General features: G+C 42.4%; 1 protein-coding gene across 2 annotated transcripts in view; it reads right to left on the reverse strand.

Annotated features, from left to right (window-relative positions):
• Positions 1-6233: 6233 nt before the first annotated feature.
• Positions 6234-15782, reverse strand: part of tmeff2a (transmembrane protein with EGF-like and two follistatin-like domains 2a) — a 126658-nt gene continuing 117109 nt past the window's right edge. The window contains exons 7-10 of one of the 2 annotated variants that reach the window (XM_078263226.1): positions 13963-14010; positions 13572-13698; positions 9192-9350; positions 6234-6839 (exon numbers count right to left, since the gene is read on the reverse strand). In XM_078263226.1, coding sequence (XP_078119352.1) covers positions 6743-6839; positions 9192-9350; positions 13572-13698; positions 13963-14010 — 431 coding nt within the window. In that variant the 3' untranslated portion in view covers positions 6234-6742. Of the gene's footprint in view, positions 6840-9191; positions 9351-13571; positions 13702-13962; positions 14011-15782 lie in introns of both variants that reach the window. The other variant, XM_078263225.1, reaches the window with a different exon arrangement.

The following is a 15782-nucleotide window of genomic DNA, read 5'->3' on the forward strand; positions in this document are numbered from 1 at the left end:
CTCATGCCATATATATTGACACACATCCATCACAAAAGTAATAATTCTGGCAGCAATTCTCACTGAAGAACTTCCTCTAAAGTAGACACACTCATTCATAATCAATCCGCTCACTTTACCTCTGAAGCCGGAGGTAGGGAGGTGCCGCTTGGGTTCCATCCGTGTTGCGGTGAGCACAGCACCATCTAGTGGCGGTAGATACCTGTTGCTGAGTTAGGCCTACATTCATTGCCATTTCTCTTTGCACTTCAAAGTCACTGGAAAGTAAAAAATCGGCTAAAAACGGTACGACAGCGAGACATTAAAACAATATGTCAAAAGAAGGGCAATAGTAAATCACGACTGATTAAAAAAGTTCATGAATAAGATTTTTGATAAACATACGATCCTGTATGACCAGGAGCATATCGAACTAATAGACCTTTTTCACAGCAGACATGTTGACATGACATAGTAGGAAAAGCACAGATGTATTCAAAACCATTAATGATGGCTGCATTCCACTTAGGAGAGGCCCTGGTATTGTGCATGCTGACTCACTGAACTAGCTTACTGGGACACTTGATGGAATTGAGCCATCGTTAAAGCGTAACTCTCGCCAAAATGCAACCTAGGGTCTTTTTGTGAATGTACCCGAGTCAAACTTTTGTTTAAAAGCATATTTAGGACGGAAGCGCTACTTTTAAGATGTACCGTATTTTCATTTTTCGGTGAAATGGCCTTTTGAATGGGAGTAATAGGGGCACTTTTATGCTAACCTCAAAATAGCTATTTTTAAAACACTAAGAAGGCTCGACACAACATGAGACTTTGCTCCAAGTATCACCAGGGGCTCTACACATGAATTCCAGCGTTGAGACCATTGTTTGTGTACCCAGAGTTTACTAAAAAGAAAGGTTTTAACAACTCACCGTAGCTCTTGTTGTTTCCGGCTGCTACCACCTCGGCAGTCAAAACGGGTCGATATCAAAAAAAGTAGCCACAGATTTAGTATATCCCTTGTACACCGGTGTAGTTAAGGTATAGAGACCCCCGTGATACTTCGAGCAAAGTCTCATGTTGTGTCGAGCCTTCTTAGTGTTTTAAAAATAGCTATTTTGAGGCTAGCATAAAAGTGCCCCTATTACTCCCATTCAAAAGGCCATTTGACTGAAAAACGAAAATACGGTACATCTTAAAAGTGGCGCTTCCGCCCTAAATATGCTTTTAAACAAAAGTTTGACTCGGGTACATTCACAAAAAGACCCTAGGTTGCATTTTGGCGAGAGTTACGCTTTAAGTTTATCAATTTCAGCTGTGCTTTTCCTACTATGACAAGTCAAAATGTCTGCTGTGAAAAAGGTCCATATGTGTGGATTTAGAAACTGGGTTAAAAACATAATTTCAATGGATACAAAGTAAGTAAAAATACTCCATTAAAAGTAAAACTCCTGCATTAAACATGTTAAAGTTAAAGTACCTAAGGATTATTAGCTAAATGCAATTAATGTAGACCTATCGGAAGTAAAAGTACTCAATACAGAAATGGCTCATGTGAATGTCATTTCATTTTGAAATGAATTTTGCTGATGCATTAACGTGTGAGCATTCTACTGTTGTAGTTGGTCAAGGCGAAGACACATTTCTCTACTTATACTGTTGGCTAGTTTAATCTATACAAGCATCACATTCTGTGAGTTTTATCATCATATGTATTGTAATAAACAATGTTATTTTCAAAGCAACTAGTAACACAGCTGTCAAAGAAATGTAGTGGAGTAAAAGGATAAAGTGGCATGAAATGGAAATACTCCAGGCTGATGTCGGCGAGGATCTGCGGTCTGTCACCTCCATTATTGATCGCAGAGTTGCTAAAATGGAGCGTCATCTGGTGCCGTGTGTTGGTAAGAAGCATAACCAGGACATGTCGAGTGCAGTTGGAATCTCCAGCGCCAGTGTAGGCCTACTGGTTGGGGCTTCTTCTGTGGATTTCTCCGGCGGTGAGTTGTCTGCGGATGTAAGCACCCTTGGGTCTCCTGATATCGGATATTCCACTTTCGATGTCCCTGCTCCAGCATTGTCTACGGAGGCAGCTGGGGTAGGCAGCGCTGGGATGTGTGCGGAGGCTTACACTGCGAATGGAAGCTTTAAAGATACTGTTGCTTCTTCAAACTCGCCTAAATGGAGCCTTGTGGTGAAGCAAGCCCGACAACAGAGGGTCGAGAGCCTGTCTGCCCCGGTAAAGCAGCGCACTGACAAACCTGCGTGCAGGAGGCCAAAGCCTGTTATTGGCACCAGCGTGCAAACATAAAAGTGGTGCGAACAAAACAGGTTAGTGTCTTTGCTACAAAATTCTCACCAGATCTGCATGCAGAGGCACTGTGTACATATCTTAAAGGAAAACTCAGCCGGGATGTTCATTGTGATCGTATTGTAACTGTGAACACTCTGAAAGCTCTGTTGTGCGGCGATATTATGAGCCACGCACAGCGAGAGTTAAAGGGTCCAGCGAGACCATCTCTACACCTGTTGCAACAGTGCCCGTTGGAGCTGCGGGCCCACTATCTTAATCTTCAAACATGCGTGTTGCATCCTATAACTGTCGGGGGCTGCGCGTTGGCAATACTGCTGGAGATAGGGTTCGACGTATGGTTGTGGATAACCTGCTGCAAAAATGCGACATTGTATGTCTGCAAGAAACTTTTTTATCTAAGCAGAATCTAGGAAAATGTAACTTTTTTAATGACCTTACTATGGGTATAGTGAGAGGACGGATATAAAGGGGGTGTGGCTATCCTATGGCACAAGAAGCTGGACTCAGTGATAAATGTCATCAGGACTGGAGTTGACTGGTGCATTGCTGTACAATTGAAGTTTAAAAATAAAGAACTTATTATTCTCAATGTATATACACCTTATGAGTGAAGACATTTATTTAAATAGGCTTGCCTATATAAATTCCTTTATTCATGAGAATCATTACACAAGTGTTTGTGTTGTAGGGGATATGAACGCAGACCTTACAGACAGCCAGTCTCTGTTTGCCAGACATATATTACAGTTTTGTGAGGAGAATAACCTTATATTGTCCAGCCAATTGCTTCTACCAGCAGATAGCTATTCTTATATAAGTGAAGCCTGGCACACAACATCATGGCTTGACCACTGCATTAGTACTGCTGATGCCCATGCAATCTTGCAATCTATAGAAATTCTATATGGGACATCCGTGTGCCGTTTGCTATGAAGCTTGATGTGGAAAGTCTCCCTGAGTTGACCCAGGGGGTGAATGATAGCTGCAAGACTAAATTGGATTGGGCAAAACTCACAAATAACGATCTCTTGACATACTGTATGAAAACTGAGGTTCTTCTCGGGAATATCTGTATACCCAAAAATGCTATTATGTGCTTGGATGTGAACTATAATGATATCGCCCACTGTGAAACCCTCTGTGCCATGTATGACAGTATTGTGGGTGCAATGTGTGAGGCTAGTAGACCATACCTTATTCTACCTGTAAAAACAAACAACATTAAGCCTGGCTGGAACAAGCATGTTGAGGCACTTCATGCAGAAGCTAAGGTAGCATTTAAGGCATGGGCGCAGGCAGGCAGACCCAGAATTGGCCCTTTCCTTGAGTATAAAAAGCTTACCAGCACTAGACTCAAATATGCCATCCGTTACATTGGTAAACATGAACAGGCTATGAGAGCAAACTCTATGGCTGAGAAACTTCTGGGTAAGGATGTCATTGGCTTCTGGAAGGAGGTGAGAGATCTGAACAGGGGCAAAACATTGCTTCTGTGTGCCATAGAGGGGGTGTCTGGAGCTGAAAATATAGTTGAGCTGTGGAGGCAACATTACTCTGCCTTATTTAACTGTGTTAAAAGTGACTCCTACAAAGTGGCAAATATTGTCAACAGTAATCCAGAGATAATCACCTCCAGTGAAGTCTGCCAGGCAGTAGCACAGCTATCGGATAAGAAAAAGAGTGGGCCAGACCACATTACAGCAGAGCACCTTAAGTTTGCTAGCCCAAAGGTGGCAGTACTGCTTGCCATTTGCTTTTCTGGATTCATGACCCATGGCCTGCTACCTGAATCTATGTTGTCTGTTCCTCTTGTGCCTGTCATCAAGGGCAAAGCTGGCAAGGTTGGGAGTTTGGATAATTATAGGCTGATAGCCCTAGCCAGTGTGATATCTAGAGTACTGGAAGTACTGGAAAGAATTTTGCTTGATCATCTATGTCCTTATATTGGTACCACTGACAATCAATTTGGCTTCAAAGCTAAGCTTGGTACTGATTTGTGTATCTATGCCTTGAAGGAGGCAACACAGGGGTACATAAGGCAGAATTCATCTATGCTAGTTGATTTATTGATTCTTCCAAGGCCTTTGACAGAGTCAATCATCATAAGCTATTTGAAAAAATGAGCCAAAGGGGTGCCCCTGACAGCATTATAAGAATCCTGGTTTACTGGTATGCCAACCAGAGTATGCAGGTTAAATGGGGTAATACAGTCTCTGCCTCCTTTGGGGTAAGTAATGGGGTACGTCGGGGTGGGGTTTACTCTCACCAGCACTTTTCAACTTGTACATGGAGTTATCCAACCAACTGACAAGATGCAAAACTGGCTGTATGATTGTAACACCTTGGTTAACCATCTCATGTATGCTGATGATCTGGCCATTTTCTCTCCCAGCAGTGCTGGTTTTCAGCTGCTACTGAATATCTGCTCTGAATATGGGGTGAAATGTGATGTGTTGTATAATGGTAAAAAGAGAGCTGTCTTGATATGTAGGACAAAGATATTTGTTTTCCAGACTTTTTTCTATCAGGACAAGTGATGAGTGTCTGTAATAACATTAAATAACTGGGTCACTACATTACAGATCGGTTATCTGATGATGAGGATATATACAGGCAGCGTCGCATATTATATGCCCAAGCTAACAGGTTGGTAAGAAAATTCCACATGAGCACGGATGATGTCAAAATGAGTCTGTTTAAAGCATATTGCACTCCTTTGTATACTGGTCCCTTATGGACTAAGTTTAAAAAGGCAAGCATTCAGAAGCTCAAGGTTGCCTATAATGACTGTATGAGGATACTGCTCAACAAACCCAGGTGCTCTAGTGCAAGTGACCTGTTTTGTAATGCAGGGGTCAGCACCTTCCAGGCATTATTGAGGAATCTTATCACCAAATTCATTTGTCGCCTGAATGTCTCCCAGAACAGCATTGTTATGCTGTTAGTAAATCCTAAGTTTAGTGCCATACGATACCAATCATCAATACCAATCATCATTATCACCAAATTCATTTGTCGCCTGAATGTCTCCCAGAACAGCATTGTTATGCTGTTAGTAAATCCTAAGTTTAGTGCCATACAATACCAATCATCACTATGGAAACACTGGTATAAGTGTCTTCTATAGAAATGTAGTATTGGTGTTTCTTTTGTTTTTATTTCTTTGTATATGTTTCTCTTTCTGTTTTTAATGTATGTTGTATGTCATGTCTGTGTCTTCTGAATGGACTTTGAGTCTGGAATAAAAAGTTGATGATGATGACTCAAGTTACATACAATTACTTCAAAACTGTACTTTGGTAAGTGAAAGTACATTATTCAACCATAATGCAGGTGTTTTTCATTTAAGGAGTGACATTTACTGTGTATGATTGACATGACACAAATAAGACTAAAGCTACAGAATATCCCTTTTAAGACGATATATATATATATATATATATATATATATATATATATAGATATATATATCTATATATATATATATAGATATATATATATATATATATCTATATATATAGATATATATATATATATATATATATCTATATATATCATGGTATTTAGAACTTCTCTGTATGTTAGAGAACAACATGACTGTGCCAATAATTAATAGTAACTAGCCTCCATGTTATTTCTCAGTCATTGTAAAATAAGTTTGCTACACCACGAACAAAGAGCGACACGGCAAGTTACATTTCGTGATATAAATTATTTATTTACATTTACAGAAAAATGACCCCATCAAGACAATGTAGTAATAACTATTGGAAATAGAACCCAAGATACAGAAGCTGACGTCATCGTCACAACCGAACAGAGAGCTCTATAATAACATTGTGCCCTCTGTCAAAGGTCTCCTATAACACAAAGTGCAAGGCATCACGTGTAGCCCCGAACCCCCCCCCCCCCCACCCCCCCCCACCTCCCAGATCGAACAACACACACCTCATTTAAAGCCCGTTACCCTGCTTTGCACTACCCCGCTTTGCTTTAACCCCTCTAGAAACGACAGACGCCGGCTAGCCCGTCTCTACCAAAGCTCACACATCTAATACACATTCACACACACACACACACACACACACACACACACACACACACACACACACACACACACACACTCACATTCAGTGTCCTCAATGCCCCCCCCCCAACACCTCATGGTTAAGTTTTTCAGAAAAACTCCTGGGTAGAAGTGACAAGGTGCAGGGAGACACGTCTTCATCTGGCGGCAGTGGGGACTGATATCAACATTACCCCATGTGTGAGTCTCATCACTGCCGTACCACCATCCTCCCTGGGCATCCTTAAAGTTTATACTGGGAGAGAGGGGCGAGGAGTGAGGGGAAGCAGATCCTAATTTTTCGGGGTTGGCCAACAAGGGGGAACATCTGACGCCACAGCGCTCCGTAAAGTGGAAAGGGACACTGTCCGGGGTGTCTGGGCTCAGATAAGCCGAGTGGAGGCGCGCATGGTGTTCTCTGTACTGAAATGGACATTGTTCTGCTTCTGCCGGTTGATCCGGTTGGTCCGTGGGCACTTCCTGTGTGGGGAAGAAGAAGGTGAGGATTAATGTTGGGGTTAGCTCTGGCACACAGCTGTGAGAGCTCATTCTGATGCAATTCTGATATTTTAATGGACCTCGGTAAGGTTCTCCTGCAATTATTTCTCAAGGGATAAGGTTGTAAATATATTTATCGTCAACAAATCCTATGAAAATACCAAATCCAATAATAAATTGATTCTACTTTCACGTCTTGTCTGTATAGCCAAAGCCGGATAGATATTTTTTCTCTGTGCCATAAAGCTCCAGTGTCAATGAGCCACACCATTATCTCTGGGGGACATGTTGCTTCACTACAATGAGCACTGTTGTGTATTTTGGGTGCTGTAAATATTCACTAGTGCACCACATCTGTATTAGTCCACAGCTGAAAATAGTCCCCAAAAAACTGTCCAAAATGTACTCTTTTTCAAGCAGTGACATAGGTTTGTTTTCCGAAGTGGGGACAAACAATGAAGCCAGCTGTTCCCCAGCACACAAAAAAACCCATCAAATTATGAGGAAATTATTGGTTATTGTGCGTCCATAAAATAGAAATGATGTGTAATGTAAATCTTTGTATTGCTAATGCACTGGTCCTTTTTAATATCATGTTTAGTTTCCTTTGATAGTGACTTCATACTTTATAATAGATAATAGCATCTTGTATATATAAATATATAGATTAACTTTGTTTAAAAAAATAAAAAAATAGCACAGTTCCTAAGTCTGATGTATGCTTCTGCGGAGGCTCCACGCAGAGTTTTCGCTGTAGCCTACGATCTCTTTAAGAGAATAGCAGGGCCGGCGCGCGCGTGTGTGTGTGTGTGTGTGTGTGTGTGTGTGTGTGTGTGTGTGGGGAGTGTGTGGTAGAGCGAGTGACGGGGATTAGCTTCGGAGCGAGTACCGACTCTAGAGGTGAGAGAAACAAAGCGTCTCCCCTGTGCTTTCTGACCACGGTGGGAAAAGTTAACCCTCTCCTTGATTTCATGTTGTTTATGGAGAAGGAAAAATGAGTCGGGGGGGGGGGGAAATGGGACGCTACCAAGCCACGGCCGAGCGACGTGTGTCGCTGCAACATGTAGTTAAATATTTTGAGAGGTGCACGTCACGCTACGGCGTAGGGTCGGAATCTCCACCTACCTACGTTGATTTAACGCAGAAGCATACATCGGCCTTTATTTCTTGCAGTCTTCCTTTTACGCTCAACAACCTCCCCCAATAAGGAAGGTCAACCTGTATGTAGCCTGCGAGGCCGAACCCAGAACTCACTGCCACACTCACTCATGCAGCTAACTGCTTTGAAGACAAAGGAATCACTTAAGTTTTGAGAGACAAACTAAAGCACCGTTACTTTGGTCTACAGTAGGGAGAATACAGAATAGTGTGGTAACAACATGATATCTTGCATTGAGTTCCTTTGGAGCAGACCTTTTCCAACAGAATGACAATTATTATTATACACAGGTGGCAAAGCATAGAGATGACCTTTCCCATGCCTACCTGTTTGTCCTTTAAGTGACTGGCAAGTCTTTATAATACGTGGGAATTACAAAAAATATTCCAATAACATGAATTACACCTCAGTCTGCCCAACAGAGAAAGGACACTGAGGTGAGTGAGTCACCAGGCACTGAAATGTATTTGTGTATAAATTCAATCATTCATTTACACATTTGTTTATTCACTAGACTCCACGGTAACAAGTGGACTTTTACAAGGATGCGTATATTTATATTTTTTGCTTTAAATGCATGTTGCTGAGCAGCACGAAAAATTATTGGTAAGGTAACTGTATTTAGTGTTACAATTCTCTCTTTCCCTCTTTATCTTCTCCCCTCACCCTCTCATCCTGTCTCTTTACGACTGCTCCCTCTCTCATTTTGTCCTCCCTCCTTTTGCTCAGAGTAGAGTCTCGGTCAAAACTCTTTCAAAACCTTTTATTAAATGTCATAAATTGCTCAGGTCGGCCGAAGGCAGACAAGCCCCAGGCTATATGTGTGTGTGTGTGTGTGTGTGTGGGTATGAATACAAAATGTCTGTTCAAACACAAGTGTGTTTGCTTTCCTACACAGATATCTATGTGTATCTGTGCTAGTACGCATACGCTGAATATTTTCTGATGTGTGTGTGTGTCCACAGGGGATGCGACTGTACTTTCTCAAGGTGACATTTCAACTCACCTCCAGGTTCAGGAGCTCCACAGCCCCCATGTCTGACTCCCAAATACAGACAACATGGAAAATACTGCTGCCGGGTTCATTAGTAAGCTGTGTTTGAACGTATACGTGTGTGTGTGTGTGTGTGTGTGTGTGTGTGTGTGTGTGTGTGTGTGTGTAGGGCATGACTCACCTGGTAATGCAGAGCACCACCACGCAGATGATGACCACCTGGAGTGCTCCAATGATAGAGGCGATGAGGACATAGTGCAGTTTGCCAGAGCCTGGCACCACATAGAGCACGTTGTACTCTTTGATGTCACACTGGGGGCCTCTGAAACCCGAGTGACAGCTGAGAACGCACACACACACACACACACACACACACACACACACACACACACACACACACAAAGAGAGAAAGTCATTTCTTGGCACTGAGAGACAGGTTAATTACTCCTGTGTTTCTAATTGAGACGCCAGTACCTGTTTGGTAAAGACATTGTGGTGGAACAATGCATTTGTGTGACAGTGTAACGACTGTGCTTTTTCTTTGCTGTGACAGTTTAGTTGACATGACTGACTCGCAGTGAGCAGGGGAAGGAGGGAGAGAGAGTGCGAGTATGCTCACACTATGCATCTAAATTGTCTCTCTCTCACCTGCCTAGGGACTGCCCATGAAAAGTAGTTATTTTTTACTAATTCTGGCATATTTACATGGTGTTTTTTATACAACAATGTTCATAAATATGCATGGTCCCTATCAAATAAACCAATAAAATAAAAAATAAAAATTCATCATCATTTCTCTTTTTGGGCCTCTGTCTACACTAAAGCTGGAATTATAGTAGTGTGTTTGAATCAAGCGACACCCTCCGGAAGTGCCAAAACCTGCAGTTCATCGAACGGGGAGTCAATCCCCATTAGTATCCTTCGTGTTCCACTTCCGGGATTGCTCCGGTGCTGCAGGAAATTCTGCAGGATGCATGTACTGTCCGTTTCCTTCCGCTTTCTTTGTGTTGGAATTTTAAATTCGGTGGAGGACTATGGTTAACTGCTCCTCAGATCTCTGCAGGGTAAATCCAGACAGCTAGCTAGACTATCGGTCCAATCTGAGTTTTCTCTCAAACGACTATTTTGCAGCGGCTCTGTGCGGAGTTTCGCGCCGTCCATGATCATTCTGATTGGTTTAAAGAAATGCCATTAAACCAGAGCATGTTTTCCTCCCATCCCCGAATGCTGTGTGGAGTAGCGGGACTAATTCCCGTAGACCCCTATGTTAAGATCCAGCGAGCCAGCTGTCGCGGCCCGCGATCGTGCCCAGCACTTACTATTTCAACATGGTCAGCTAGGAGGACTGGCTGAGCAGGTTCGCCTGTACAGACATCTGTATGATTCTTCATGTACAGACCACACAGAGTCCAACAGCCTTACATTTGTGGTCAGCGAGAGCCAACACACTGGGCAAGGAGGAAGCATTTTGATGGAAGGTGTAAAAAAAACATGAGAGATTCTTTTGTCAAAGCTAAAAAAAAAAAACTGCCTCATGGAAAGAGTGTTCTTAACAGTGTTAGAGGCAGACAGTCATTTTGACTTGGAGATAAGCGACAGTCACATTAACAATTAGAGTAGATGAATGTAATGTTTGGCAGTACGTCGGTGTTTACCATGGATGCGTTTACTACTGTTGCCAGGTTGTGTGATTATTACTGTTCCAATCTCTACTTCTTCTCTACTACGTCTTGCTTATTCACAGATTATTTTGTTTGTAAGCCTTCTGGTGTTTCAGAGAACATGGCAACGAACAATGCGTTGAGCATAAATGTCTCCGTGCAGGGTCGTAGCTCACACGCCATCTACAGAGGCCTGCGCCACGGTGTCACGCGCGAGTATAAACAAAAGCTTTAAAATGGCCAACTTTAAAGCAGAAATGATCATGTTGACAGCATGGCACAAAGAGCAGTTTGCAGTAGCTAATTTCCCCCTTCATGACAAGGCTTAAAGTAATGCATTAGGGGTGTTCCGCTTTGAGTGACAGGTGGCTGCCGCCACAGGAGGCGACCATCGACTGTAGGCTTCATTCAGCCTGCCTCAGCTCCATCGACACTACACCTCTTTGCCCATATTTGAATTGATTCATTTTCATCTTCAAAATCCTATGGGTGACGTTCGGACACAGATTGTAACACCGGGGCTACAGAAGCTATGGAGATACCACATGGAAACTGAAAGAGCTGGGATTGGCCGTCCTGGGCTGCTTGTGTTTTCTCCTACAAGTTTCTGATGCCAGTGCAGGTTATTGATAGTGAAGACAAAAAGTATTGGCAGTAAAGCTGAAGAAGACAACTTTACGTCCCCTTTAAAATGCTGTCATCAATCATTTGAAATATACAGTACAGCCAATTGCACAATACAGCTGTTGTCTTGCTGTATTCATCAGATGACTTGGCAATCATTAAATAGTGATTTGATAGACATCTCAGCACAGCAGGGCTCACAGTTTGCCTGGTTAAGTCACAACTGTAACTGGGTTGTATTAACTGCGTAACAGATGTTGGCTATGACCAACACTGTTGTTGTTTGCTGACCAATAGAGGATAAAGAAGAAGAGATGTAGCTATTTTCATATTGTTTGGGTATTTTCGAAAAACACCTGTAAAAGCTAGTGTGGATGCACATCATCTTCACATGTAATCGGTGTTTTCAGACATAGCCCTTTTAGTGTGGACGTAGTCAGAAAGTGCCACACACACACACACACACACACACACACACACACACACACACACACACACACACACACACACACAGAAAGAGAATGAGAGAGACTAATGGAGATGATCTTTGTCCTCAAAGAGGAGCTAAAATGGTCCCTCTTTTAATCTCTCTTTCTCTCTCCATCTCTTCTTCTTTACCTGCTTTTCCTGTCTCTGGGGAGGTTGTTACCCACCAACACCTGCATATCCTTGTTTGTACCAACACACACACACACACACACACACACACACACACACACACACACACACACACACACACACACACACACACACACACACGGACCTCTCCCATAGTGACCACTGTGCTCCCCTACTCATTAGGAGACAACCTACGATTACTGCAACCAGTAGGGGGCAGCAGAGACCTTTCACACTACCTCTCTGCTAAGCACTGTTCTGTATGCATGAAGAATGTCTGGCTGGGGGAGCTGGGACGAGTGACGTTAGAGAGAAAGGAGAGAGATAGAGGGAACGAGAGATACCAAGACCCCCTGGCTGCCACACTATCAGGCCGTAAAAGATGGCAGACCTGAGCGGCACACACATGTACATTCACAGTGTGTGTGTGTGTGTGTGTGTGTGTGTGTGTGTGTGTGTGTGTGTGTGTGTGTGTGTGTGTGTGTGTGTGTGTGTGTGTGTGGGTGGTGGGGTTTAACATCATTCCTCATTATGCCTTTATTTAAATGCAGTCTGTGCTCCCTGTGTTCAAGTGTATTTTGTGTGCTTATGTGAATAGGTATATGCACTGTATGTATACTGTCAGTTGCAGCTGTGAGACTACTAGTGTGTGTGTGTGTGTGTGTGTGTGTGTGTGTGTGTGTGTGTGTTCCAAATTGTAATACAACTAAAATTATCTTTTAAGGGGGCGGTTTAGGATTAGGTCTAGAATTAGGACTAGGTCAAGGTTTTGAGTGGTCATATAAAACTATTTTTTGGCCACTTGGGAACAACGTAACAAACTGTAAACCACACTGACATATTATGTATAAATCTAATATTCTAATATACTCTCTTTTAGCTCCATTTTGGTCTCCACCAACTCCTGAGGCAAATATCTGTCTCTTTAGCTGCTGAACCCTCCACTGTGTTCATCAGCTAGTAGCTAACTTTGTCTGTCTGCTGTTTAGTGGTGGGTAGGCAGTGCACAGTGGGGTCTATCAGAGCTTTTTATCTGAAAGCCACGCTGATGAGATCAGCGGGGGTGAATGAAAACAAAAACAATGAGATGAAAGACGCTAAAATGTAGGATTTGTTTATAGCCATACTACAGTCAGAGTTACAATGTGAAAACATTGAGGCAATAATAACTAAGATGAATATAGTTTTATTGATTGTTAAATAAGAATCCATGCACTGTAGTCCATAATTAGTTACTACAGCTATTAAAAACCCATTCAACTCATGAATTAATAATCAATAGTCCCAACTCAATGCATTATGCTATTATTACACCATACCGTATTTAGATAATAGTGTTTGGTTACCTAACTTTTTAAAAGGAATTTTCTAAACGTGTCCTCTAACATTGTGGCTTTAACTATTAAATAGCGTCAGAAAATGTGTGTCCTAGTGGTTAAGATGCAAACAATGTACTATGAGTGCGATGTCTTTGGTTGATTGGGGACTCGCGTCATTCCCCTTCTCTCTCTCCTCATTTTTTGTCACCTCTTTACTGTCCACCTTTAAATGAAGGGCCAAGATGCCCGAACACATCATCCGCTGTGTCAGTATCACTTTCTGTTTGCCCTATCCCTACCCGTCTCTGGTCCTCACAAATATAGTATATGTGTGTATACCTGCAGGAGGGCTGGGCCAGGATACTGGGGAACTGACACTCTCCATGGACACAGTAGTTTTTGTAGTGGTCTGGACAGGGTATGTACAGGCCGCGGGCCAGCTCGTTCCTCGGATCCTCTTTTTCCTCTACTGCGTAAACACAAACACACAATCCATAAACAGTGAAAGCACATGGGCTCGTGGCTGCCGATGAACATGCATTACTGTACTGTACAGGAGAGACACAAGAGAGAGGAAGAGATCAATAATTAAAGGGACAGAAATGGTTGAAGTGAGAGAAAAGTCTCAGCGAAAGACTATAGAATTGAGCAGAACAAAGTCAGGACTAATGCAGCTTTAAGTGGCAGCGCATGTTATTTGGCAATCCGCCACAGTTACACATGCACTCACCTGTGAGGTCGGTCCGTGCAAAGTGTCCATCTCCACCTTTGATGTCGCCTGGAAAGGCCAAAAACACATTCAAACTGATCTCAGGTCACTGCAAGCTCTTCTATAGCTCCAGCCTGGTAGATGCTAGATGGGATCCGCTAGACGTGTCGACGTCAATGGACGTGCGCCGTGGCCCTCCTTATTCTGCCTCTGACTGGCTTACCCTGCTATTCTTACCCTAATCCTAACCAATCCCCACTCTTCACACCTAAACCTAACCCCATCGGCACCTCTAGCGGATCCGATCTAGCATTTAACCTCCAACCCCCTCCATTATGGGTTACACGTTCAAACTGCTGCCAGGGCAGGTAGAGAGACTTCAATGTGAATTATCATCTCAACAAAGGGTTCATTTGGTCTGTGCACCTGTCGACTTAATGCGTATTTATGTGAACTATTCTCTTCAAAAGTGAGAAGCCATCTCCCCTGAAGTATTAAACTGAACAAAGGGGAGAATGGAGTGGAGGCGGGGAGAAAAGATCACAGGGAATAATGCATTTCTGCTCACCTTATTGACGCTGCATTGGATTCCTCTTTTCACAATGGCTAGGCAAAATCTCCTTCCAATCATTATTTTATTACAATTGATTCTTTCAGTGGTCTGTGAATGTGTTCCCTCAAACTGTGAGTCTGTGAAAGTATTTCCCTGGTTCATGATGATTATTATTATTTCTCATTTCTGTTATTTATTTTTTCCTATTTATTGGCTTTTCAAAGAGATCAGAACCTTGAGTCCTGCACCTATAACATCCACTTAAGAAAAATCAAATGTAAGACTACTTCTTCTACTACTATTTTTCCTAGCTCCACACATCGATGACAACTCGAGGTCTTCATGATACAACACTTGCAACACAAATGTGCAAGAAAAAATGTTGGCTTATCAGTACTTTGTCTTGTTCTAGATGACTATGAGCTGCAGTAGAAAGCTATTTCCATAAAAAGAAAAATGAAATGTAAGACTGTTTTCCAATAACATGACAAGTGATACATAATATAAAATGTGGGAAATCGTAGAAACCAGGAATCTACATATCAAAGTGTCACTTTGAATCCTGGCTAACACGAGGGTTACTTTTCCACACGTCTAAGGTTCTTGACATTAGTTTCTCTCTCTCTCTCCACTTTCCGTGATTGAAACAGAATGTGTGGAGCCGTGATCAAATCGATCAGGGTGGTCCGGCCCAAAGGGTGTAACGTGGGGGAATACAGATTTCTATCTGTGCTCCAGAGCTGGTTAGCCCTGATTGCTTTACTCCCCATTACTTCTCAAAGCCCACATCTCGATCAATTGTCCTGTTGGTCCCAGGTGAATGCAGGGCCAATCAAATGCTTGCAAATGTAAAATAACAATAACAATAAAAGCCGTTAACAATTGAGATTTCAACACCTTCGCTGCCAAAGTCTCTGCCTCTCTTTCCACCCAATGACAGCTTCAGCCAGATCGTGCAGTTGCATTACATGAAATGACTCAAAGTAAGGAAAAAATTAAGATGCTGGTAGATTATACCTAAAATAAAATTTAAATAAAACATATTCTAAAGAATTCTTATGTGCCTTTGTCTTCTCCCACATGGATTAGCAATATGACTCGGTTAAGGGGTTTAACCACAGAGATTAATAAAATAACTTTATCCCTGGGACCTTTACAAACAAATACTGCATGCAAATAAAATATACTACACTAAAAAGGGGGGGATTACCATTCAGTGAAATTATCAATATACATAGCAGAGAAGGCTATGTGGGATTTGGGGATTATCTTTGCACACTATTGCAAG

This window comes from Sander vitreus, chromosome 11 (genome assembly GCF_031162955.1).
Source record: "Sander vitreus isolate 19-12246 chromosome 11, sanVit1, whole genome shotgun sequence".
Taxonomy (NCBI): Eukaryota; Metazoa; Chordata; class Actinopteri; order Perciformes; family Percidae; genus Sander; species Sander vitreus.